Source organism: Phodopus roborovskii, unplaced genomic scaffold, assembly GCF_943737965.1.
Source record: "Phodopus roborovskii unplaced genomic scaffold, PHOROB, whole genome shotgun sequence".
NCBI lineage: Eukaryota > Metazoa > Chordata > Mammalia > Rodentia > Cricetidae > Phodopus > Phodopus roborovskii.
Genome location: NW_026125857.1, coordinates 130,085 through 157,645, shown reverse-complemented (window position 1 = coordinate 157,645; position 27,561 = coordinate 130,085). Strand labels below are relative to the sequence as shown.

Here is a 27,561-nt window from a genome sequence, read left to right as displayed (position 1 = left end):
AAAACACTGATGAGCATAGTAGTAGTGATCCAGCAGGAGAGGGTCACACCTTTGGGAGAGAAATGCAGTTCTCAAGGGAAACACTGTGGACATGTTTTTTTTTTTTTTTTTTTTTCAAGAGGTTTGTCAGAGGCTGCTGGGAACTTTGCAATATAATAAGTTAGGGGGATTAGGGTTAGGGTGGAGGTAAACTCAGGCAAGACTTTGCTCAAGTAAAATTCCATTTAACATTAATGGGTTAACCCTACATATACTAAGTATTATTGTTTACATTGTGATCAACATATGCTAATTGCACATATTATTGGGTTTCACTGTGACACGTCTACATATAGGATTGGATTATATCCATTCTTCTCTTCTTCCTCGTTGAGTCACAGGTAGTCGGTTTACTATATTCAGATTGATATCTGATTTGTTTTGAATTAGGATCAGATCAGTCCATAGTTCAGGCTTGCACCAAGTTCTTGGCAGTCCAACTGCCTCGCCCTCTCAGCCACACACACCTCTTGGTATTTCTAGTCCCTGAATATGAGAAAAGTGTGCAATTGTTGTGTCTCTGTACTAAATTTATTTTGTTTAGCATGATAACCTTTATTTCCATCTACTTTATGTAAACAGCATTCACTTCTTTATGACTGAGTAATAGTCCGTTATACGTGGAAAGATATATAAAGGTACTGACACTCACACAGTGCACATAAACTACATGGGTGTGCAGATAGCTCTGCTGTATGCTTCCTTCAGTTCTTCAATTATATACAAATGGGTTATATAGCTGGTGGTTTTTTTTTTTCAGGGTTTTGAGGAATTTCTACTCTGTGTAATGGCTAGACTAAGATATATTCCCATAAGCCATGGATAACACAGTTTCTTTTACATGCATCTGCCAGCATTGGTTGTTGCTTTCTGAATGAGAACCATCTGACTCAGGGTGGGATGGGAATCCCAATACACTTTTGATTTGCATCTTCCTGACGACTGAATATGGGATTCCCCCCCCCCATATATTTGCCATCTGTGCCTCTCCTTTGGGGAAGGGTTTACTCAGATGATTTGATCATTTATTTATTTTTTGTTATTTCTTCTTTGGCTAAATTTAATGAGTTTTCTAGTTTTTGAAGAGACTTGTCATAGCGTCAAAAAGAAAACTCCCAGGACAGACGAGCTGTAAACTCAGCAGCTGCAGAGAGGAGGGAGTTGGAGAAGGGAGAGGGAGAGCCAAGCCAGCATGGAGGTCAGCCAGGTGGCAAACATGCAGACTCATGGCAGGGAGGGGAGCATCAGGAAGAGAGTGAAAATAACTCAAGTACCAGAGAGAGTGTGCTCAGGTTCTAGCCAGTAGCAGGAAGACAAAGGCAAAAAAGGAAAAGACATGAGTGTTAGGGTAACGCTGGGGTTTCTGGGTTTTTCTTTAACATTCTGGAGAACATTTCTCTCCCATTCCATGGGCCGTCCTTTTGTTCAGTTGTTTTGTTTGCCGTGTGGAAGGCTTTTTTTTTTCTTTGTTTGTTTTCTTTTTAAATAACATCTCTGGAGGGGCATATGCCAATTCTCGCTTGATTTCCTGGCACAGGAGTTCTTCTCAGAAAGTGCTTGCCTATACTACATTTCAGAGTTTCCTCCTAGTAATTTCAAAGTTCCTCAACTTGCACTGGAGTCTTTGGTCAATGACTAAATTTATGTTTGGGCCGCGTGAGAGATATGGAAGTAGTCACATTCTTTGACATGGCCGTATCCAGTTTTCCCCAGGCTTTGTGTGCCACTGGTCCTTTATATTTTCTTCTACTCTCTATTTAATTAATATTTCCTCCACACCCTGCTACTTTTGAGGTACTGATTGATACAAGTCTCAAGAAGTCAAATGGATAAACAGCAGGCGGTGGTAAGGAATGAACTTAGCCAACACTTATTATGAGCTGTGTGACACTTCCTTTAATAATTTGCATGAATATAATTGAATTTGAGTTTTCAAAAAAATGGTTGGTATCTCCCAGCAGAATAAATCTTTACAGGGCTGGGAAGGTGTCTTAATGGGTGAAATCTTTCCCACTCAAATATAAATGTAGCTGAGTTGGGATCTCTAGCACCCATCTATGTGAAAAAAAAATGAGGGCAGGCATGGATGTGCCTATCTGTAAGGCCAGAGCTGGGAGACCAGAGGCAGGCAAATTCCTGCAGCTAATGGCTAGCTAGTCTACATGAACGTGACCTTCAGATTGAATGGTGATTTTTGAAAGGCATCTGGCATTGATCTCTGGTTTCCACATCTATACGGGCATGCATACTTAAACTCACATGTGTGCGCATGCGCGGGCGCACACACACACACACACACACACACACACACACACACACACACACACACACACACACACACACACACCAGATGAGAAAGTAAGTCTTCTTCAAAAGGCTAGATGAGTGACAGATCTCTTCAACAATTCTTTATATTCTGAGTACCCATCTTTGACACATTCACCAAAAATATTTTATCTGGATCAGAAATGGATTAAAGGTGGAAGATGAAGTTTGATAACTGGAATCATACGTAAAAAACTCAGGTGGGACAATAATATTACCCTTCTTTTTGCAGATTGGATTCAGAACAGACATAGGTTCTGGACACAGCTCAAGATGAGAAAGATGCTTTGATGTATCCTAGATTTGAAATCCCAGAGCCAGCTTAGAAAATTAGTTGATATCATCCCTCAGAAGTAGCAGACATTTTAACTATGGAAATCAGTATGAAATTTCCTTTTAAAATTACAATTTAAATTAAAAAAACAGTACCCCTCCTTTTACTATGTATTCAAAAGAATCAAGGCCAGTATACAATAAAGACACCTGCATACACATGCTTATCATAGTAATATTCACAAGATCCAGGTGCCCATCAGTGAATTGAATGGGCAATCAAAATGTGGCATTTATACACAAAGGAATATTTTCAGCCACAAGGAAGAATAAAATCAAGATGTTCTAATTTCTTTTCTACTACTTCCTCAAAACACCCAACAAAAACAGACAAACAAACAACAATAACAATAACAAAACAAGGTTACCATAGACATGAGTTTGCATTGGCAATGCTTTGTTGGACTAGTGAGTTAGCTCAGAAGGTAATGGTGCTTGCCACAGAGACCTAACAATCTGAATTCAGTCCCTGAATCCTAATACCACAGGGGAAGGAGAGAACTAACTATCAAAAGTTATCCTCTGACCTTGTACCCATATTCACTCATGCATACATCTCTCTCTCTCTCTCTCACTCACTCTCTCTCTGTTACACACACGCACTCATAAACCATCATCATCATAAGTAAATTAAAAAGAGAAAATATATTTTTAAAAAGAGTGGATATTAGCATAGACATTTTAATGCAAGTTGTTCAATTGCTTTAAGGAAGGTTAGCTAATAATAGCATTGAAAATATACTGGGCATGCAGTTCTAAGAGGCTATGAGGAAGTTACTATTATTACCATCTCTGCTTACAGATAAGTTGCTGGCAGGCTTAGGTTGAGTAATGTGCCCAAGAACTCATAATTGATAAGTGGTAGAGTCAGAAGTGAAGTCACTCAGGTTTCTAAAAATATTTTTAGAATGATTGACATTTTATCCACAAAGAACAACAAAGCGCAATTTTGGAGAATTATAATAAAATCTGCTTTGCACCCAGGAGCCCACCACCTAACTTAAGTGACATATTATCATCTCACTTTTGTACCACAGATTGAGATGTAGCAAATGCAGACCTTGATTATGATTATATATATTATATACATAATATATATAATTACATATATATACATATATATATATAATTGTATTTTGCTCATTTCCTTCCCTATATATTCTGTGTATGAGCACAAACATGCAGTATTTATCTTCCTCCATTACCTTCGTTTGTTTCCTCCTTAGATATCCATTTAGAACCCTTTCTCTCCCTACAAACAAATCTACCTTCAAGTCACATACATATATTTGTGTGTGTGCGTGTGCGTGTGCATGTGTGCACACGGGCGTGTGTATTCTGCATATGAAATGAAATGTGATACTTGTCTTTACTGGTTCATTTCAACTGTTAACTTGATCAACATAGGAATATCTATCGATCTTATGTTGATTTTTGATAGTTGTTTTGATTGTTAATTGATGTGGGGAGATCCAGGTCATTGAGGGTGGCACCAATCCCTAGGCAGGGGATTCTGAACAGTGCAAGAGAAGAAAAAGGAGCTGAGAACAAGAAAGGATCCATGTGCTTACCCTTTCTGTTCTTACCTGTGGAGGTTTTGCTTTAACTTCCTGCCTTGACTTCCCCATAATAATGTACTACCAGCTGGATTTATAAGCTAAACGAACCCTTTCTCCTCTAAATTGCTTTTGTTTGGGGTAAGTTATTAGAGCAAGAGAAAAGAAACTAGGGACACTTTGATTTCTGAGTCTGGCTTATTTCATTAAGCATAGTTTGCTTCAGTTCAGTCCACTTTTTATGGCTGAACAAAATTCCACTGTGTACATAAACCATATTTTCTTTATCCATTCATTTGTTAATGAACTTCTAGGCTGGCTCTTTTTCCTGGCTATTGTGAATATAAGCATGGATGTGCAAACATCCCTGTGGTCTATCGGTTGAGATTGCTTTGGGCATCTACCCAAGAGTAGTATAGCTAACTCTTACTCTATTTTTAGTTTTGAGCTTCACTGTTTGATTTTTGAGGAGCAAAATTTTGTTATATAGATTCCATATACTGTTCTTTCATTCACCAGCTGATGGATCATGAATAGTATTGTATAGACATGTTTGCATTTCTTGAACTCCTGGATTCTCCAGTCTTTACCTCCCAAGTACTGGGATTGTTGCCTTGGCTTTCCTCTTGTTCCTCTTTGTGGTGTTGGGACCTCACAGCCACTGTAATACCAGCCAAACCACATCTCTAGCTCTCTCCGTTTAACCTTACAAGAACTCAGACTATTTTCCAAAGTGACTGCATCAATGTATTCTCCTGCCAGCAGTGAAGGAGAGTTCCTTTTTTCCACAACCTGCTATTTGTTATTGGCAGTCAGTCTTCCCCCGCTCGGTGATGCATGAATATATGTATGCACTTTTGCATGTGGAGGCACATGTATATGGAGGCCCAAGGTTATTATCAGAATTCTTTTTATTGATTGCTCTTCTGCTTTATACACAGAGGCAGAATTTCTCAAATTGGCTTGTCTCGTTATCCAATTTGGTCTGGAGGTCACTTATTTCTAATTTTGGAGGCTAGAATTACAGGTGGTCTACCATGCTAACCCAGCATTTACATAGGTTCAGGGTATCCAAACTCTTGTCTTTTTGTTTATGTAGCAAGTGCTTTAGTTACTAAGCCATCTTTGCAACTCAGTCTCTTTTATTATACCCACATTAATTGAATGAAGAGTAATTTTTCAATAGGATATTGGTTTCATTCTCTTAATGAGTGATCATGTTAGCCATGTTTCTTTTGTTCATTGCAATCTATGTCTTCATTTTTTATCATCACATTTTTACATATAGTATCTCTATATGAACTTTACTTTTAGCTGATAAATACATTATATATGTTTATAAGGTAATGTGTAATGTTTTCATACATGAATACATTGTCTAATATTTAAATAGTATTAAACACATCTATGTATTCAGACATTTAGCATTTCTTTATGGTGAAAACTTGTGAAATGATTTCCTTTATCATTTTTAAAGGTACTATATATTATTGTTACTCAGGTCACTTGCTGCTCTCTATGGGTCAAGAGTCCACCCTTCCCCACTCCATCACTCTCTCTGGTCATATACAATCATTATTCTACTGTCAACTTCCATGAGGCCCACTTTCTAAAATTCCATGTACAAGTGAGATCATGAATTTTTTTGTGTGCCTGGTTTATTTCACTTGGCATAATTATCTCCAGTGCCATCTATGCTGTCACAAATGGTGGTATTTTTTGACAGCCTAATAGTGTTTCTTTTCCACATGCACCATATTGTCTTTATTTATTAATTAGTTAATGGACACTTAGGTTGGTTCTGTTTCTCGGCTATTGTGAATAGTGTTGTGGTAAGTATGGGAATCAGATGTTTCTACAACATACTGATCTCATTTCCCTTGGACAGATACAAAGCATGTGTTTGTTAAGATTATATGGCAGTTCCTGTTTTGCATTTTTTGAGGAACCTCCATACTGCATAATACTATACATTTTTCATACTATCTGGGCTAATTTACTTTCCATCAACATCATGCATGGGCTCCTGCTTTTTCCTATCCTACAATCACTTCACATTATTTATTTATTTTACCTTTTGGAAATAGGCATTCTTACTAGAGTGAACCTATTTGTGGTTTTGATTTGTCTTGCCTGATACTTTGCCAGTTTAGCATATTTTCTTATGTTTTTTGACCATTTGTATGATCTTTTGAGAAATGTATAATTTAAATTTTAAATCAACTAATGTTTTTGCTACTGAGTTTTTGATTTTTTTCTTTTACCCTCTGGACATTAACCCTTTGTCAAATGTATATTTTGGAAATATTTTCTCCCATTCTATAGAGTATTCACTATGCTGTTGATTTTTTAATGTGTTCATGTGACATAAGCCTATTTCTCCTTTTGCTATTTTTAAATGTTACATTTATTTATTTCATGCATGTGTCCATGGCTTCTAAAACACATGTGAAAGCCAGAGGCCTCTCCCTGCACCATCAAATTCAGGTTACTAGGATAGGTCACAAGAGTCACTACTAGTTGAGCCATTTCACCTGCCTCCCACTTATTTTTGCTATTTTTGTACTTTAACTCCTCTGTGTTTTCCTAGTAGATTCACAGCTTCAGGTCTTACATTTGGGCCTGGGATCAATTGTGGGTTGATCTTTGTAGTTGGTAAAAGATGAAAAGTCTAGTTTCATTCTACTACAGTGAATGCCCAGCTCTGCCAGCATCATTTATTTAGGCTGTCTTTTCACTGTGATGTGTTCTTAGTACTCTTGTCAGAAGTGAGCTGGCTGCAGATACATAGTTTTGCTCTATGCTGTCTATTCTTTCCATTGGTCTTTGTGTCTGGGTTTGTATCAATGGCCAATCTACACTGTTTGCTTGGGGGCATCATTGTGGTGTGTTTTGAAATTAAATAGTGTAATGTCACATACGGTTTTCTCAAGACTGCTGTGGCATTTCCTTTTTGTTGCTGTGCTATCCAGACCTTAGCTTATTTTTCTAATTCTATGAAGACTATCATGGACATTGTGGTAAGGATTGGGTAATATAGGCACTTTATTTATTTAATATTTTTATTATTGTCATCATCATTATTATTGTCCATGTATGTTAATATAAATGTAAGTAAAAGTATATCCATATCCTAATGCATGTGCATTGGAAGTTGATTCTCTCTTTTTACCCTGGGATCCGGGGAGCAAACTCAGGCTGTCAGGTCTGTTTGTACAGCAAAAGCCTTTTCCCACTGAGACATCTCATCAGCCCTATGCATTTAAATAATGATGACTTCCTGTTCCTTGTGTTGTCTTCATTTTCTTTCAACAGTGTTTCATGATACTCACTGTAGGCATCTTTCACCTCTCATTGAATTTATTCCTAGATATTTCATTTTTGATAGCTGCTATAATTGGGATTCCATTCTTGGTTTTGGTTTCAGATAATGCAGTTTCGGTGCATAACAATGCACCGAAACAATGGTTTTCTGTCTTGCAACTTCACTAAATTTGTTTGTTAGTTCTAGTATATCTTGTTAGAATCTTGAGGTTTTCTGTACCCTATCATGCCATTTGCAAACACTGACAATCTGCTTTCCTCTTTTTTGGTTTGGGAGAGCTTCTTTTCTGTCTTATTCCTGATTGCTTTGGCTAGGACTTCTTGTACTAAAGTTGAACAAAATTGGTGTCTTTCTGTGATGTCAGCTGTCTCAACAAAGAAATGAAAATTCATTTTTAGTGTTTGTGTGTGTGCTTTCTATATAATGGAGTTTTCACCATGTTTCAAAAAAGTTCTCAATATCTGTTTTGTAATCTTTCCTTGATCCACTTTTCATTCAAGACTAAGTTGCCCAAGTTACATGTATTTGTGTAGTTTCCAAAGTTTTCCTTGACAGAGACTTGCTTTGTAGTCTACTGTTTGATGTATCCCAGAGAATGCTCCGTATGTTGCTGAGAAGAATACATATTCTGTAGCTCTAACCTACATGCCTGTGAGGTCCATTTGGTCTAGCCTGCAATTTAATTCTAATGTTCCTTTGTTACATTTGTCTACTATGGCTGAAGGAGGAGGGTTAAGGTCTCCAGCAATTACTGTGTTGGACTTTGTCACTTTAGGTTCATTGATATTTGTTTTACGTATTTACTTGCATGTGTTTTATATATTGAGTACATAGAATTGTTTCATCTTACTGAATTGATACCTTTATCATTATTTAGTGTCTTCTTACTGATTCAGATTTAAAGCCTACTGTAGATAATGTAAATGTGAATATTTTTTCTTTCTTTTGGACTCCATTTGTACTTAAGATCTTTGTGTCAGAATTGTACTCTATAACTCAGGCTGGCTTCAAACTCATGACAATCTTTCTGACTCCCTCTTCTAAGTGTTGGGATTATTGATATAAGCCACAATACCTAGCCACCTTCACTTTTAAATTTATGTCATGGCATTTCTTCTATATAACATATAGTTGGGCCTTCCTTTTGTTAATCCGTTCAGGTCTATTTACATTCAGGTAATTGTCATTAGTAGGGTTGTACTGCAGCCATTTGTAACTTGTTTTCAAGTTCAGTTGTAGTTTCTTCTCGCTTCACTGTCATATAATCTTCTTTTGTGGTAAGGTAATTTATTCTATTAGTATGTTTTTATGCCTTTCTTATTTTTGTTTGTCTACTGTAGAGAATTCTTTGTGGTTGCCTTGAATGTTACAAAAACCTATTTTGATGAGAAGTTACATTTGAAATGATAGCAATCAACATGATCATAAAAATGAAAACAGAAACACAAAAGAATCAGAAAATTTACTGATAAAAGTACATACCTGTGTTCCATTCTTCTACAGAATTTGAATTTTAATGTCCTATTTTATACTTTTTCTATTGTCTATTTTGTAATACATTAATGCATTAATTTTAAAATTTTGTTTTCAGTCTTTATGGTAGATAAGTAAGTATGTAATCTACCATGGTTATGATATTACAACATTTTGAATGTATATAATTATTGTGTTTTGCCATTTTTGTTGGTTCTGAAGATTTAATCCAGGACCTCATGCAAGATACATAAACATGTTACCACTAACCTACATTCCCAGACCTCTTTGAACTCACTCTGCAGTCCAGATTGGACCTGAACTTGTTTGTGATCCTTTTGCACAACTGGCTTGGGCTAAATTAAAATTTTATTCATTTACACATTTTTTTTGGTCATGTGCATTTTTGTACTTTTTGTCTATAACTTAAATTTAACAAATAATTATAAAATATTATTCAACCAACAAGAAAGTAACACGGGAAGGAGGAAGTCTTAATATAGCAATTCTCAATGAAGCAGTTCTCAATATAGCTGTTAGCTATCTCCAGTAGTCATTTCATTCAGACTTAGTGGTACTTTCTGGTGTCTGTTCTCAATATCTCTGGGTTCTATCCTTGATCTTTTAATTTTACTCTTTGAGACACTTTTCTGTGAAATTGATTTTATGTTTGCTGATGAGCCATTTTTAAACCTGATTTCTGCCATAATTGTTTGTTAGTACAGCATCTTCATTTTGTGAGATCTTTGGCAAACTTAGATTGATTGAGTCAGATTTGCTTCGACCAGTATAGCCCTCTTACAAATTTTGTGGATTGTATACTTTAATGGGAATTTATTCTATAAGATAAAAACTCCATCCATAAACTTGTTTATACCATGCCCTTTTCTATTTGGGGATCCTTGCCAAACTGCTAAGAACAGCCAAGGTAGGGGGAGTCGTTTTCTTTACTGGTGTAGCCATTGGTAAGTTGCTCATACTCCAATAAATGACCACTACCCATGCAATTGAGTCTAATTAAATTCAGTGTTTCATACACAGAAGACACGAAAGTAGGACGAAAACTGGTTGGGAAGAAGGAGGAGGTCAGTGGAAGCAAGAAGAGGGTTAGAGAAGGTAAAGGGGCTGGATATGATCACTAAGTATTACATACATGTAGAAAATTGTCAAAAACAATAATAAACAAAATCATGTGTACATACACTCACTTTTCTATATGCTATTTTTATTGATTCTTTAAGGATTTCATATATGCATACAAGGTATTTTGGTTACATTCATCCTTCATTCCTTCCATTAACTCTTCCCAGATTCACCCTTCACCACCCCCTTCAACTTCATAACCTCCTTTTTTAAGTGGCAACTTGTACTGTCCATATCCTCCACCTCCAATGGAGCATGGTCAACCAACCAGGGGCCACACTCTTAAAGAAAAATGACTCTTTCTCCAGAGCTATCGGTAATGCACGGCTCCTCATCTAGGAGTGGGGGCTTAATATTGATTTTATAGCCACTCTTGATTTGTTGTTTATTTTTTCACTTAAGCAATTTCCTAATTTAAGAATCTTTTAATCTGGGCTGGATGGCTGGCTCAGGATTTAGGAGCTTTTGCAGAGGACCTTGGTTTGTTTCCTAGCACCCACATGGTGGGTCACAATCATCTATAATTCCAGTCTCAGGGGGATCCCACACCTTCTTCTGGTCTCCATGGTTACCAGGCATGCAAGTGATGCACAAACATACCTGCAGGCAAGACACCAATACACAAAAAATAAATGAGTTTTTTAAAATTGTAAGTAGTCATTTAATTTTTAGAGAGACCAAGAATGTTTATTCCAGGAAGTTCTACCTCAAAATTCTTCTTAAAAATGAAAAACCCTCCTTAGCACTCTCTTTTTGTTTATGGGTTCTATAGGTATGGGAAACCTTTTCACAGTTTATGTGATTTGCCTGGATCTTAGATTCATCAATTCATTCAGTATTTTCTGTATCACTATAGGTGACAGTTTTGTCAAGTCTTCCATTGTGTAAAATGGGCCCCCTTCTCCATCTTCCAAAATCACAATAAAAACTTCAGTTTGTGCTAACTTCTTTTGGATAGTCTCCTTAAGGAGGCAGGAATAATTTTAGAAGTGCCCGTGGTCACATGTTTTTGGCACTTAAAATGGGATGACTCATAGGTTGGGCTTAGCTAGGTCCATGAACTGGACCCTAAATACCGGCCAGCTCATCATGTAGCTTGGGATTTTAATAGTGTGATGGCTGTGTTGAGGGGATCTAAGGATAAGTTGACAGGAGAGATCAGGTTACAGGAGAAACTGGGTGGATGGAAGCTGAGTGGATTTTTTGATACAGCCTCAAAAGTCACAAAGAATCGCTTTTATTGTGTTTTATTTGCTACTAGAGAGTCCCCAAAGCCAGTCCAGATTCAAAGAAAAAGGAAACCAACTTTATTTTCTGATGGTGAATAACTAATTGCATTGCAGAAGAGCATGGAAGACAGGAAATGTTGTTGGGATGATTTTATTTAGAAAAAAATCAGCATTGCATACTATTATTAGATGACATGGGTTTTTTTTCTGAATTGTTGCCAATGGTTTCTGGACAATGAGTGCCTCAGAGGCAGTGATTTGAGCTATTGCACTTCAAGTTGTTACTTGCTTAAGGAGTACTATCAACCAAAAATCATCAGAGACTTATCAGCAAGAAAAATGTGTCTCAGAGCTGTTGGGCACTTTAGTAAAAGGAATTGGGAGATATAATTGCATGTTTTCATTTCCATAACAAAATACTTGAATATGGGCAACTTTATAATGCTCATGGTTCTAAATGGCTCATAGCCATGGCACTGACATTTTCTTGGCTTTGGTGAGGAAGTCAAGGAGGCACATGTCACCATGGCAGGAGCATGGCAAGGAGAAATCAGTGAGGCTGGGGCATGACCTTGACTTGTTCTCCGCTCTCTCTCCCTCTCTCTCTCTCTCTCTCTGTGAGTGATACATATGTACATGTTCACACGTACCTAGAGTTCAAAAGTCAATGCTCAATGTGTTCTTTAATTACTTTTCACCTTAGTATTTTTGAGACAAGCTCTAAACCTGGAGCTCACCCATTTGCTGAGGCCAGGGTGACTTCAGGGATTGACCTGAATCAGGCAACAAGGGAACGAAGAAAGGACAGACACTTGTACAGAAAACTGTGGACAAGCAGGCCACGTACACTCTGATATGGTAGCGCTAACTATGCAACAGTTCCGAAGCTCAGCGTGTTTACTAAGTAAAGCACGAGAGGAGGATTTAGTGAGTCTCAGAGGCAGTCTCCGGACGGGAGCAGTCTTTGGTTGCAGTCAGAGGAAGGAGGAAGCTGCAGTTGCTTGTTTTCCACACGCACAGACGAGTCATTCATAAACACTCACACTTGCACAGACTATCCACCTTCCCACTCAAACCAGACAAAGCCTTGCCATTCCTTTGAGCTTCACCCCAGTGGAAGGCTTTGCCACTCCCATGGTCTGAGGCTTTGTTCATCCCCATGTCAAACGAAAAGACATCCACTTGGTTTCTCAGCGTTCCACACCTGTGCCTATTCAGTTAGCCTAGCTGGTCAGCAGCTCCTATTATCCTCTTGTCTCTGCTTTCCAAGCACCAGGATGGCAGATGTCTGCAGCACATGGGTGCTAGGGGACCAAACTCAGGCCCTCATCCTTGAGCAGCAAACACTTTGCTAACTGAGCGAGCCGTCTCTCCACCACCCTTGCCTTGTTCTTTTATGGTTTTTTTTCAAATTTGCTTCTTATTTAATTTTTTTAACTTTAAATGGTATTTTATTCATTCTTTGATGATTTCATGCACATATACAAGTTACTGGGTTTTTTTTGTGACAAGGTCTCACTGTGTAGACCCAGCTGACCTAGAATTTTCTGTGTAGACCAGGCTGGCCTTGAACTCTCAGAGATTGGCCTGCCTCTGCAACCCCAGTACTAGTATTAAAGGCATGCGCCATAATGCCCAGCCATACACTGGTCATATCAGATCCCATCCCTCTCTGTTGTTCCCCCTCATTCCTTCTGGAACACTTCCCCCCTCTTACATGTCTTTTGTTTTTCACACTCCATTGAGTTTAATTATCACCAGCATGCACAAGGCTATAGAAGTGTTTACTGGACCACACTCAATATCCCAGTGGCTACTTCCTTGAAAAAATATGACTGCCCCTCTTTAGAAGCCATGAACTGTCAATAGCCTCTCAACTAGGGGTGGGACCTTATGAACTCCTCCCCCATCCATACTGGACTGGCTTAATCCTGTACAGGTTTTGAACTGGCAACCACAGCTGTTGTTAGCTCATGAATGCAATGTTCCAGTCATGTCCAAATTATTTAAATCCCATTAATTTATTTGTGTGTGGGGGGTGGAGGGGAAGGTAGGGTACACATGTATGGAGGTCAGAGGACAACTTGCTGGAGTAGAGTCTCTCCTTCATGATGTAGGTTTCAGTGATGAAACTTGGATTGTCAGGCCTTGTGTCAAGTGCCTTTGCTCACTCAGCCATCCTACTGATCTAGGGTTTTTGTGTGCGTATTATCTTGAGGCAAGGTCTCATGGAGCTCAGACTGGCCTGGAACTTACTATGTGGTAAGGGTTACCCTTGAGTCCCGGATCGTCTGCTTTTTGGCTTTCTGAGTGATGGGGTACCTCCTTTTTTTCTAGTGAGTTGGTTGGTTGTTGCTCTTGTTGGTTTTGGTTCCCTGTGCATGTTTCAGTTTGAAGGCTCTCGTTTAGCATTTCTTGCAGATCTAGTGAAGATGTGTTTCTTGTAAGGTTTTTCTATGCGTAATTGACGTTATCTCAGTTAGGGGAATACTAACAACAGGATGCATAGATTTACACTCTCTTCCTTAAGTGATGGAGGGTTACTGCTGCTCTTTCTTTTTATATGCGACTATAAGTTTATATCTGGAACTTGCTTTCAGCCTGCAGACCCTTGCTTAATATTTCTCAGAAGGTGGGTTTCCTAGAGAGGGATTCTCTCCGATTGGGTGTGAAAATGCTTCAATTTTCCATTGTAGTTTGCGTGGCTGTGGAAGTCTGGCTTGGCAATTTTGTTTCTTTCCATACTTTGAGTATGTCTAGCCACCGTCCTCTGGACCCTGTGATTCTGGTGTGAAATCAGCTTTTAATATATTACCTAGATTCCCAAGTCCATGTTGAGTCTCTTGTTGCTTTGCAGATTTGTAACCGTGTTTGCTAGTATTTCCCCTGTAGTTTGCCTGAGTGTGGATCTTTTTGCTTTTATATTACTTGGAATTCAATGGGCTTAGAGGCATAGATTAACATTTTCCTGAACTTTGAGGCATTGTCAGTTTTTATTTAAATAATGTCTGCCCCATTTCTTATCTTTTTTCATATTTTTTAAAAGGTGTTCAATGTTTTCCCCAAGTTATGTTTATTTGTCTTTTTTCCTGGTTGCATACTTTCCCTTACTTTGTCTTTGAGCTCTTTTGCCTGTTCAGCACTGTTGGGCCTTTAATGACTCACTAAATACCAATTATTTTACTTCATAGTTCCAAAACTTCAATTTGGCTCTTTTTCCACTATTGTATACGTCTCAACATATTTTCCTTTTGTTCTTTGAACACAGTTGTGGCAGACACTGTGAAGAGTGAGTTAAATCTAACGTGTTGCTGCTGCTCTCATGGACAATGTGTATCAGGTGTACATCTCCTTGCTTTGCATGTATACACTTTTGTTGAAAGGAACAAGGTTTGGGTTTTACTACCATTGCTTCTCAATACTTTGTGTCTTTTCTGTGAGGCTTGTTTGCTTGTTGTTCACTGGTTTTATTGAACTCTGTTACCATATAGCATACAACTTCTGATGTCACTCTTTAGAAGTCATGGGCACATTGTTCCCCAGGATTTACTAACTTTAGTGGGACTTTTTCTTATTTTTAAACGCCCCTTCAATCTTGCTTTTAAGACCTGTTTATCACTATATCGGGAAGTTGGACTCCATTCATTTCTACTCTAATTTTTTGGGCAACTCTACTTCCTACACTAGCAGTTCTCAACCTGTGGGCTGCAGCCACCACAGAGGTCACGTATCAGATATCCTACATAAAAGATATTTACATTAGGGTTCCTAACAGTAGCAAGATTAGTTATGAAGTAGCAACAGGCCGTGAGATATCTGCCCCACCCACACCTGTTTATGGTCTGGAGGGGAGGTCACCACAACATGAGATCTGTATTAAAGTGTTGCATAATTAGGAAGGTCAAGAACCACAGATATAAGCTAATCAAGTTCAAGCATAGGCCGTTTTGGGTACCAGATTTAGAGGTTTGCCCTGGTTCCCCTTAGCACTATGCAGCAGTTTCTCTTTCTGTTTCTCTCTGACAACTTAGCTGGTCTATGAGTCTAAGGATGCAACTCTTTTTTTTTAAAGAGAAGCCACCAGTCTCGTTTTATTTGCTTGATATCAAAATCTCTACTATTTTGGGAGAGAACTAAAGCTAGAGATTACCCACAGTTGTCTTCAAAGGAGAACAGTTCCTTTGGGGAGAGCTTCTGAGCTCTCTGTTCCTTGACAAAATCTGTGCATTATTGCTGTGGCCACTTGGAGGCGTGGTGGTCTCTGGTCTTTTCAATTTGTTGTTTCTAGCATGGTACCCTTGTCCTTCAAGTGAGCTCAGGTACGGGTGATGTGGCCTAATATTTTCAGCCTTCTAATCTTAGGGTATAGCTTCCACCTTAGGAGTGAGAGCTAGAGGAAGGGAATGTCTTGTCGGACAGAGTTACTAGCAAGCCCGTTTGGGTGAAACATATTTCTTGGCCAGGCACTGAGGGATTTGGAGGTCTTTTGTTTGGTGGCATTTTCATGGAGTGGGATGCCTGTGAAACTGAGCTGTAAAGAAAAGAGAGAAGAGTGTGGTAGGTGGGCTCAGATGCCATTAACTCCCCCTTCCCTTCATAATTTTATTGCATCTCCATGAACAAATGTTTCTATTATAACCCATTAGAACGATTTCTAGAGTTCTGAGTGGCTTTTGAGTTAGTTATGTGTGAATGCTGACGGGTGAGAACAATGCCATTCTCTTGGTTTCCTGGTGTTTGTATGTATGTATGTATGTATGTATGTGTGTGTGTGTATGTATGTATGTGTCAAAGTAGGTGGAAAAGGGAGAGCATGTGTGCAGCATGGAGTACAGACAAAGGTGTTGGATCACCCAGAGCTCGATTACAGGCATTTTATGGACACCCAGGGTGTTACCCGGGTGCTGGGAATTGAACGATGGGACACGTGATGTCCTAGCAAGCATTCTCAAGCACTGAACTATTTCTTCAGCCCACCATTTGTTTTTTTAAGTCTATATGTTCCCTTGCCTGATCTGATCCTAATTTTTATTACCACTTTTATGTTGTCCCAATTAGCTGCATTACAGGATAGCGTTCACTTAACATGTAAATATCAGTTGCCTTTACTGAGAATGAAGTGAAACAGTATACATTAAGTACACAGCATGTATCACGAGGGACCTGATAGCTTCATACATCTTCTACCTTTTTAATGGAAGGAATCTTATAAGTAACATTAGAGAGCCCTTTAATCATTATGATTTCAAATGTGTTACACACTTATGTTAGATTCTCTATGATTTTAAGAACTGTAAGACCCTGTTGGCTTGGTTTAGAGAAGTGGTGCTTTGAATTTCTGTTTTCTGACTTATTTACACGAATGGGGTGGCATTATATTAAAATGCTTGAGGCCTCCCTCAGTTGTGCTTTGGATATAATCTCTGCTATTTTGCAAGCATCTATTTATCACTCATGACATATGAGATACAAAGCATAGTTGAATGAAATGCACAGAAAAATCCAGATTAAAGGCTTGCTTTGGTGAGGGTTTCTATTGAAATGAGGCTATTGGTGGATTTCTCTTTGCATTCTCGTCATGCTCGGGTGAATTTCTCCCTTTGGGACTGTAGGTGGCAATATCAAACCAGAAATGCCCACATGCAACTGTCCAATGCTTTCAGCCTTCAAATTGGATGATTACATATAGAAACCTGATTTAAAACCTGGCAAAGTGTTGCCTGAATTTGAATATGTAATCAGACACCAGCTTTGCCGGGCCCCCATATTTACATATATTTGAATGACTGCCTCTGTTTTCTGTGATCCACTGGGTGAGGTCTTCTGGGATTTCCCCTCTCTCTCCCCTGCTGACTTGCTAAGGTACCTTTTCTGGCTGTTCTTGGGAATAACTGCTCCCTTACAGAAATACCCACTACTTCCCCAGGCTTTACCTGTCCGCCCTTTCCACGAGGGAGAGGATCAAAAGAGAGAGCCCAGAGAGGAGGGAGTGAGCACTAACACAGCTCAGGAGCTCATTTCCATTACCTTTGCAATGACTGCCCTAGATCCCACATAGTTGTCTCCTCCTTCATTTCCCTCACCTCCTGTTTACTAGATTGCTAACAATGACGAGTTTGAGAAAAACCCCAGAGAACCAGCCATTTGCTCTGTGGACAAGGGAGACAGGAAACAATTCTAACCCTCAGTCATGTTTTGTTTGTATAGTTGAGGAGTCTGAACTAACCAGTTACACACAAAAAGTGGTGAGACAGAAAAAGCAGAGAAATCAGGTGTCATGGTGGTGTGTGTGTGCCTATAATCCCAAAGTTTTGGTAGGTAAAGGCAGGAGAATCGGGAACTGAAGGCTAGCATGAGCTACAGGAGACCATTTCCAAACAAACAGAAGCAAATATTCTAATATTGGGGACTGGGAAAGGGGGAGGAAAGGGATAGTTCACCCCAAAGAAAGCAGTGCTCTTGTAATTTTTCCACTGCCTAGAAGTCAGTGCTTTCCATTCCTCATGCCAAGGTACCACAATTCTAAAGAAAGGCTGTTGGAGAGGGGTTAGGATGGGGACGAAGGATCTTTGACCCTCTGCTAGGTTAGGGTTGTGTTTATTCAAGTTCGAAGTCTGCACAGAGATTCCACAGAAGCAATTTTTGACATTTCAAAGTGTGTGTGTGTATACGTGTGTGATATACAGTAGCCCAAGTGTAGAGGTCAGACAATAATTTTCAGGAGTTAGCTCTTCTTTTCTCTGTGGGTTTTGGGGATTGAACTCAGGTCAGTTTTAAGACCCCCATTCCAAGTACCTTTACCAACTGAGCTGCCTTGATGGCCCTAGAAACACTCTTATATGAATTAATTAAGCTCTCTAGCATTATTATGACACAGGATAGTTATCTATAGCTTTCCAGCCCAACTCAGAATATAACAGATCGCCATCCACCAATAATGTATATTGAATTTCAAACAGTTTTATAAACTCATTGAAAACTGCTTATGATAAATCATATTAGGCATCAAAAGCAAGCCTTGAACCAGGTTTAGTCCCATCTGAAGCAATAAGATCAGGATTCAAAGTGACCCTTGCTATATAACAAGGTTCAGTCCAAGCTGCACAAGGCCTGCCTCAAATACTCAAAAGTGGGAGAAGGGAGCTGGCGAGATAGCTTAGAAGTTAAGAGCACTGATTATTCTTGCAGAGGACCTGGATTCAATTCCCAACACCCACATATTGGCCCACAACCATTTGTAACTCCAGTTCCATGGAATCCTGAGCCCTCTTCTGGCCTTTGAAGGCACCAAGCATTCATATGGTACCCAAACATTCATGCAGGAAAACACCCATACACATAAAATAAAATAAGATTAAAAAACAAACAAACAAGTCTTAAGACATTGCCATTCTAAACAGGCTATTTAAAAGTAAAAAGCCTTTCAAGCCAGATTCATTTTCAATATAATGATTATACATTTCTGTATTTTATTTACATATAATATTAATTTGCACATTAAACTTACTCGGCTAAGTAAAGTGTGTCTTTTAGAATCAATTTATCATGACAGGTGGTGTTTCTATAAAACAATTTGGTTCATTTCATTGGTGACATTTTCTTTTCTTCCCAATAATCTGTTTTAATCCAAGACAGGTGTCTCATGTTATTTTATTTGCCAAGCCTAGGAATTAGAATACTTCATGGAAAGTAATAGCACAATGTCCATGAGCCTGTGCAATTAATTGCTGCAACTCTCACAGCAATTAGAGCAGAATATGGAAGATTGGCAGTCATTTAGTCATAGAATGGAAACACAAAGCTTATTTACCAAACTGAAAAGAAATTAGGAAAGCTATTTTCTTCAGATTACATGTCTGCTCAAATGCACTTTCTTAATTATATTTTATAAGTGATGACTTTTTATGTCTCTTTACTCTCTTGGTTGGAAATTAAGCATCAGCTGAATATGCATCAAGCTGCAATCATGGGTACTAGGTAATTTTAAAGATAAGATTCTTGGCATACATGTGTCTTGCAAAGGTTGTAATAATGTATCTGCTGGCTAAAGGTGACAGAATCCCTTTCTGTAGAGAGGCAGGGTGGTGGTGTGGACAGACCCAAGGTTTGAAGTTCACCATAGTTACTTACCAGCTGTTAGCCTTCCTGGCCCTTAGGTTTCTCAACTATAAAATGGGACAAACACCTGTTCTGAAATGCTTAACATAAAATGGGTCTTTTACAAATCCCATTAGTTTAATTTGAGCATGTTTATTGAGAAGTAGGTTTTATATTGTTTTCTTTAAAGAAGAAGAGGTTTATTTTACTTTTAGTCATGTGTATATGTGTGTTCTTACTTTTAGTCATGTGTATATGTGTGTTCTTACTTTTAGTCATGTGTATATGTGTGTTTTTACTTTTAGTCATGTGTATATGTGTGTTTTTACTTTTAGTCATGTGTATATGTGTGTTTTTACTTTTAGTCATGTGTATATGTGTGTTCTTACTTTTAGTCATGTGTATATGTGTGTTCTTACTTTTAGTCATGTGTATATGTGTGTTTTTACTTTTAGTCATGTGTATATGTGTGTTCTTACTTTTAGTCATGTGTATATGTGTGTTCTTACTTTTAGTCATGTGTATATGTGTGTTCTTACTTTTAGTCATGTGTATATGTGTGTTCTTACTTTTAGTCATGTGTATATGTGTGTTCTTACTTTTAGTCATGTGTATATGTGTGTTCTTACTTTTAGTCATGTGTATATGTGTGTTCTTACTTTTAGTCATGTGTATCTGTGTGTTCTTACTTTTAGTCATGTGTATCTGTGTGTTCTTACTTTTAGTCATGTGTATCTGTGTGTTCTTACTTTTAGTCATGTGTATATGTGTGTTCTATCTGTGTTTCCATGCACATGTAAGTGAGGGTGCCCATAGGATCCGGAAGAGAGTGTCACACTACCTGGAGCTGCAGTTATAGGCAGTTAGCTATCCAATGTGGGTCCCAGGGACAGCACTCTGGTCCTCTTCAAGAGCAGTTGTATATGCCTTCAACCACCAAGTCTTTCTACAGCTCCTGCTTTTATGTTTTATGGATGAATTACTCAAGTCTCACGCTGTGTCCATCACATCCCCTCAGCTGCTTGGAGGAGATGGCTGTGGAATGGGTATAATGGATAACCCTGATAATTTGATGTAACTGTTCAGTTGTAGGGCAGGGCGTCCTTGTAGCCCAGGCTGACTTCAGTTCTCCTGTGTCCCGACTGCTAGCACCACAAGTGCTACCACATCTAGTTCTCTGTATTTTTAAGTATATATTGAATGACCTGGAAGTCCCAGCCTTCATTGATGGAAACAATCTGGAAAGGTACTGAGATATAGAAAGCAGCATCTGAGATATACATGTTTTTAGGGCTAGGCTCATGAAACATACCTTTATTCCCACTAGTATGCTGCCTTACGGGAGTGTTCAGATAGCCTGCAGAACTGTATTGAAGTGCTAGGCAGGATGACTCTTTGGTTAATCACACCAACACCCCGATGCCTGAATATAGCTTTTCGTTCAGTGGAGTAAGAGGGAGGGTTTACTGAATGGTTAATCTTTGCATCTGACCAGCAAATAAGTAGAATGTTTGGGGTGACCAAGAAAACATACTATTTTACCTAGAGTTTGAGGTCATCTGATAGACTCTTCACCCTGGGTACAGCCTCCTTGAAGCTAGGGAACTTTTGTTGTGTTCATTGCTGTAGTCCTATTCCAGGACAGAGCTTACTCCTCTGTAGATGCTCAGTCAGAAAGTTCGGACTGAGCAAACAGCACCAGGGGTCCCAAGTGTGGCTTAGTATTATCTCCTCTGTGCCGGACACAGACCTAATGGCACTGGAAAGATGAATAATGGCTGATTTCATTGTTCAAAATACACAAACACAGTAAGGATGTATTGAAAGTACATCCTTTTTTATTTGTTCTCTAGTGATGATCTAGAACGATTCATGGAAAATCAAGGTGCACCCAGCCCTGGTATCCTCATTTTAACAACAAGCCTCAGCAAACCATTCATGCGACTGGAAAAGTATGTTACTCTCTTGCAAGAGCTGGAACGACACATGGAGGTAAGGGAAGACAAGCTTCAGCAAAATCCCCTGCCCACTGGTGTCCTTCGTGCTGCACAAAGCAGCCGGTCTGCCTCAAACGAGCTTTGCTAAGACTCTCAAAACATTTTGGTTTCAAATTCTACTTGATCTGATCTTCCCCCTTCCCCATATCTAGTATTCCTCTTTATGCAACAAGAGTGGATTCCCATTCCATCCTGTTGCACAGTTACCATTATCCCTCACTTCCCTCTTTTCTTCCAGGCCCCAGCCCTGTGGCTTCCCCCAAGATTATGCTCATTTATTGGCTTAGGGTTTTTTTGCCATCTTGTCTGTAGAGCAGTGGTTCTCAACCTTCCTAATGCTTCCACCCTTTAGTATAGTTGTATTGACCCCCCCAACCATAAAATTAGATTTGTAATTTTTGTCATTTTGCTACTCTTATGAATCTTAATATAAATATCTGATATCTGGTATTTGACCCTAAGCGAGTCTCAGCCCACAGGTTGAGAACCGCTGATGTAGATGATGGCTCAATGGCCATCAGACCAATCTCTATTGTTCTGGTGTATTAACATTACTGTGATTGAAAAAGCCAACCAACATCAGAAAAACACAGAGACCAACCAAAAAAAAAAAAAAGAAAAGAATTTAAAGAAATTAAAGAATTAAAGAATTTTGTTGCAGACAGGAACACTGTAGACATTTGGTTTTCTGACTCTAGCATTAGTTAAAGAGTGTAAATGGGTCCAATGCTACTATATCACTGTGTGCATCAGTATGTCTACATCAAAGTCCACTGACATTTTTGTTAATAAACTTAAATTTTATTTGTAAAGATTGTAACACAGCTATAATCATTTATCAACATTAGGAATTGCAGCGGGGGGTCTGATAGTTGAATATTAAGTACCCCGATCCCATTGTGCTTTTTAAATGCAGTCACATTGCCTTGGGCTGTTCTTTCATGATCTTGCATGGGGTGTGGAGGCGTAGGTGGGAAAGACTGTGTTTACCCTAGTTGCTCTTCCTGTGTCTGGGGAAAGGTTTTGAGGTTTTAAAGGGCTTGGTTATCTTTAAAGAAAAAGGTTCCATGCTGCCGTGCTTGTCAGCATTTGTAGGGACTGAAAGCACCCTCCCTGAGTGAGAGCACATTCTCAGGGTATTTGAACTGCCCGAAAGTTGGAGGCAGTGCGCAGCTGGTAAGTAAAGGCTGCCAAAATGAAATTTCAATTGGGGTTCTGAAAGGGGTTGACCTCTGGCTGCCTTTCCATGCACTAAGCCAGTTCACTGGACTCTTTGAGGTTTGCCCCTCCTCCCTTATCACACAAATCCAGAAAGTGCCACTTTGTAGCCATGTGGCTACAGTGGGAGATCACTTAATCTGGGGAGAAAGTCCCAGGCCTTGCCCGCTGCCTCCCTCACCTGTTACTAGCCCAGCCTTCGTTTGCTCACTTTTGCTTTGACTTCTTTCTAATTGCTTCCATCAGATGATACACTCCATTCCTGGGAGTGTATCAACAGGCTAGCACCATCCCTGGTTTGAATCACTGTTAAGATAAGTTTTACCATAAAAGAATACACACTGACTTCCCATGAACAATCGTGCCTGTGGCATGAGTCACACCTCCAGCTGTTCTATCCAGTTTTCTCCCCGAGACTGGATGAGCATAATTGGCCTTCTCATTTCTCCAGTTGAATTCAGGGGGTGCATATACATGTCCTCACATGTCCATACTCTTCAATGTTTGGCATACTGCAGGATCAATGATTATTTAGTGACTATATTATTATTAAATATTTTAAAACAATTTTGATTAGACCCTTTCTCTCCCTCAAGTTCTCTCTCCCTTCCTACCCATCAAACTTTTCTTTCTCAAAAACAACCCCTCCAACCTAGAAAACAAAATTCATCAACACCCAAAAAGAATAAAACAAAACCACCAGACTATAACCAAATAAAAGTTCACAAGAAAAACTGTGCAGTCAATTATTTGTTGGTCAGGGAAATGGGAAATCTCATCTCAATAATGATACCTATTATGTTGCTATTAAATACACGATGTTATAAACTGACTTAAAAGTCTACTGATCTTGGCTAGATACTGCTGTTGTAAAATGTGTATGTATAAATGTATATGCATACATTAAGACATCATGTTGTCTATCATAAATATGTATAGTTTTGTCAATTAAAAGAAGACAATAATAAACTCAACTGTTATATGCAAAATAGTTAGCTGTATAATTTGATAAGTTAGGAAATAAAAAATATACCATAATTTAGATTTGGGATCTCAGTACTGCTAGTCATTAGATGAGTAAGAAATTTTCTGGGAACCAGGCAGTGGTGGGGTACACCTTTAATCCCAACACTCAGGAGGCAGAGATAGGCGGATCTCTGTGAGTTCGAGGACAACCTGGTCTACAGAGCTAGTTTCAGGACAGCTAGGGCTGTTATAAAGAGAAACCCTTTCTCGAAAAACCAAAAGAATTTTTTTTTCTGGGGCTGGAAAGATAGCTCAGCAGTTAAGAGTGACTTCTACTTGCAAAGGACCCTAGTTCAGATCCCATCATCCAAGTTAGCCAGCCAGCTCACAACTGTAGCTACAGTTGGCTCTGGAGCAATCCAAAGCCTGTGGCTTCCTCTAACACCTACACTCATGTGCACATACTCCCTCCCCCCTCATACTCTAGCTCATATATGCACATAATTCAGAAAAATATTAAAAAGTAAGAACAAATAAAATTTCTTTCGGTTCATAGTTTCATGAATTTTAACACAGGTGATTAATGTAATCACCACCATAGACAAGATATGAGACAATTCCATTACAAACACACACACACACACACACACACACACACACACACACACACACTTCTGCCTTATTTTCCCTTTGTGGCCATATGTTCATCCCATCTCATCCATGGCAGCATCCATTCTCTTCCAATACAGTTTTGATTATTTAGTTTTAATTATTTCTTTTATTTTTTAGATTATAATTACATCATCTCCTCCTCCCCCCCCCCCACAACCCTCCAATATACTTCTTCTAACTGTCTTTCACTCATGGTCTCCTTTTTCATTAACGTTGTTATATGCATATGCTGATACTGTTTTTAAATGTATCTCTTTGATAGGACACTCATCCGGATCATCAAGACATTCTGAAAGCAATTGTAGCATTCAAAACACTCATGGTAGGTGACACTCTCAGATTGTCATTCTCCATTTTGTATACTTTGTTCCTGAAAGAATTATTTGTGTGTAACATTTCTTTCCTTAAACATGGGTCCTGGGATGAAGACAATGCACTTTCAGGACAGTAGCTTTGTGATTGGTACATTTGCTTTTGTTCTCCGCAAATCATGCTTACTATGAAAGGGTGCCAGAAGGGGATAAAGAGATCACATTTTGAAAAGTCTTGGCCACATTAAGCATTGATGTGTAGGTGGGGGTTTCCTTTTTTTTTTTTTCTTTGTCTTTACCTCCATTGCTCACCCTATGTCCTTCACTGATTGGCATCAATACTGGATTTCACCATGTATGCCAAAAGATATGAATTTGCTCTTTGCATATGAAATAGGAATCCTTCCTAAAAGGGAAAACACAATGGACTAAAATGAAATTGCTTAATATAGATTGTTACCAGAGGTAGCTATAATCTTGCATCTTGAAGCATCGATGTTAGCTTGTCTCCTTGAACCTACTGCTGTAAAACCTTTGTGATGCCATTTCACAGGGGAAAAAAAAAAACCTTTATTTTGGGCAATGGGTTAAATTTAGATATATTTGACATTTCTAAAGGCTTCTGTGAGATTTGAACCAATGTTTAGCTTTTGATCCTTGCTAGAAGGTTACTACATAACATTTACCATCACTTTTATTGCTTTTGAAAGACGAGTAACGGATGTGTCAGTGATTAAAGGGAAACTAAAGATCAGGCAAGTCATTATGATAAATTTGCACCTGTTATCAGGCAAAAGTAGTAAAAAGAAATACCTGCAATTTTACATGGCTCAACTTCATAGAAAAGCTCACTGAAACCTGTGCATGGCATGGCATTTGTTGTAAATTGTACCTCCTTTATTCATTATTATATAAATGAAAATAGAAGGCCTTTGGAAAACCAGCACAAGCAAACAGAACAACAAATTCAAGAGTTTGTCAGGCATGGTAGGGCATGCTTGGATACTACCACTTGGGAGACAGATCCAGTTCAAAGTCAGAGCCTTAGTTACATAGTGAGTTGAGGCCAATCTGGGCTATGTAAGACCTTGTCTGAACAACCCGAAACTAAAATGCACTCCTCTAGCAACTATAAGCAAGTGTGTCTTTTTTTGTCATGTTATAAAACTTGCTGTGATGGTGGTAATATATTTGCTGCAGATACATATGCTTTAAAAATCTGTATAATGTGTTTATTTCTTAAAGTCTTGGTTAAATGATGCAACAGATTTTTATAGAAAAAATATTTCCAAACAATATTATGCCTTCATGTGTACAAAGTAATGCAATGGACCATTTGCTTAGACATGTATTCATTTTGGAATAAGTAATGTTAAATTACTCCAAGATAACTTTAGTCTTTTGAGACAGGTTTTGTATCTCTCTATGAATTTCATACCCCACCTAGTACTGGCAGACTGTTTCTTGATTTGAATTTCCAATGTCGTGATCAACATGAAATCCACTTGTTTTTCCCCAATCCCTTTAGGAATAAAAATAAGCTTAGTATTTTACAAAGTACTGTTGCTCCCTGAAGCAAAGTCAGGACGGTGCCATTCTCTGTTTTCAAAACTCTAGGAGTAATTTTTGCTCGTTTTTCTTATCTTCAAGTTGCAGTCTTGTTGGAGAGTGAGCATACATTATACAAGTGAAATTAGTTTTAATTATAGCCCTATTTATCCATTGTAGTAAAGGGCTGGATGTTGTCCTGGCTCTACTTGATGGGATTCTGTTCCTTGTCTGTCCAGACTCTTCATGGGAAGGGAGCAATAAGCCCCTTCTTAGCGCATCATCTTCTTTCCTTGGCAAAATGGAAGCTATCTCCTCTTCCTATAACACTGGGAAGCTCAAAGATTTGTTTGTCTGGCAGGAGCATAGATTGTCATAGAATTCGGGGTAAGGGATAAAAGAGATACAAGGAGTCCAAAGCCATACCTTATTTGAACTTGTTTTGGGTCTGAGAACTTTCCCCATCTGTCTCATCTGAACCCCTATGGCATCATGTTCTGTTTCACATCTGTAGGGGCAGTGCCAAGATCTGAGAAAGAGAAAACAGCTGGAGTTGCAGATCCTTTCCGAACCCATTCAGGCATGGGAAGGAGACGATATCAAGACCCTGGGAAATGTGATCTTTATGTCACAAGTAATGGTGCAGTATGGAACCTGTGAGGTAAGTCCTCAGCATTGCTTCTTTTGTTTTTTTTGTATTTCTCTTCCTATATCTGTCTCTCTGTCAAGGTCAACTGGGGTAGGAGCAGAGGAAATGGAAACTAAAGGGCAACTTTGAGACACATTTGCATGGTAGCATCAACAGAAAGGGGTGGCTTATGGGATACAAAAGGTGGCAGAAATAATTAGGCCCACTAACTTTCAAAAGACCCTGGGTATCTGCATGTAGGTGTAAACAGCTGTTAATGTACTATGGAAATGTGGGTGAGAGGTCAGCATTAAAGACAAAGATTTAGATGTCTCTGACAAATGTACCCTTCTAGGAATTACACATCCAAAGAGAAGCAGAGAACTTGAAGATGGAGTATTTCTTCTAGGAAGAGGCCAGAGTAGGAGAGAACGGTTGATATGTCACCTGCTGTGATTAGTGGGTGTCAGTATTGTCTCCCTTCTCCATAAACACCTCCCTGTACTCTCTGATGTGCTTGTGGCAGAGATTCATTACCTCGGGTTAATGAGCAATCTCATTGAAAATGCAGGTACCCTGGGGAAAGTTAATGCAGTGAGGGTAACTATTAGTCATATCTTTGTGATAAAACCCTTGGATGAAAGCAGGGGGACCCATTGTGGGGCTCAGTGGGTGACACAGCTAGAATAGAAAAGAACTGG

At 38.8% G+C, this 27,561-nt stretch overlaps 1 protein-coding gene across 6 annotated transcripts in view; it reads left to right on the top strand.

The window, feature by feature from the left end:
• The window catches only part of Arhgef6 (Rac/Cdc42 guanine nucleotide exchange factor 6), a 111,985-nt gene that overhangs the window by 65,866 nt on the left and 18,558 nt on the right, over positions 1-27,561 (top strand). For all 6 annotated transcript variants that reach the window (XM_051178837.1, XM_051178836.1, XM_051178838.1 and 3 more), the window contains 3 exons: positions 21,374-21,512; positions 24,636-24,695; positions 26,747-26,893. In XM_051178837.1, the coding sequence (XP_051034794.1) occupies positions 21,374-21,512; positions 24,636-24,695; positions 26,747-26,893 (346 nt within the window). The remainder of the gene's footprint in view (positions 1-21,373; positions 21,513-24,635; positions 24,696-26,746; positions 26,894-27,561) is intronic.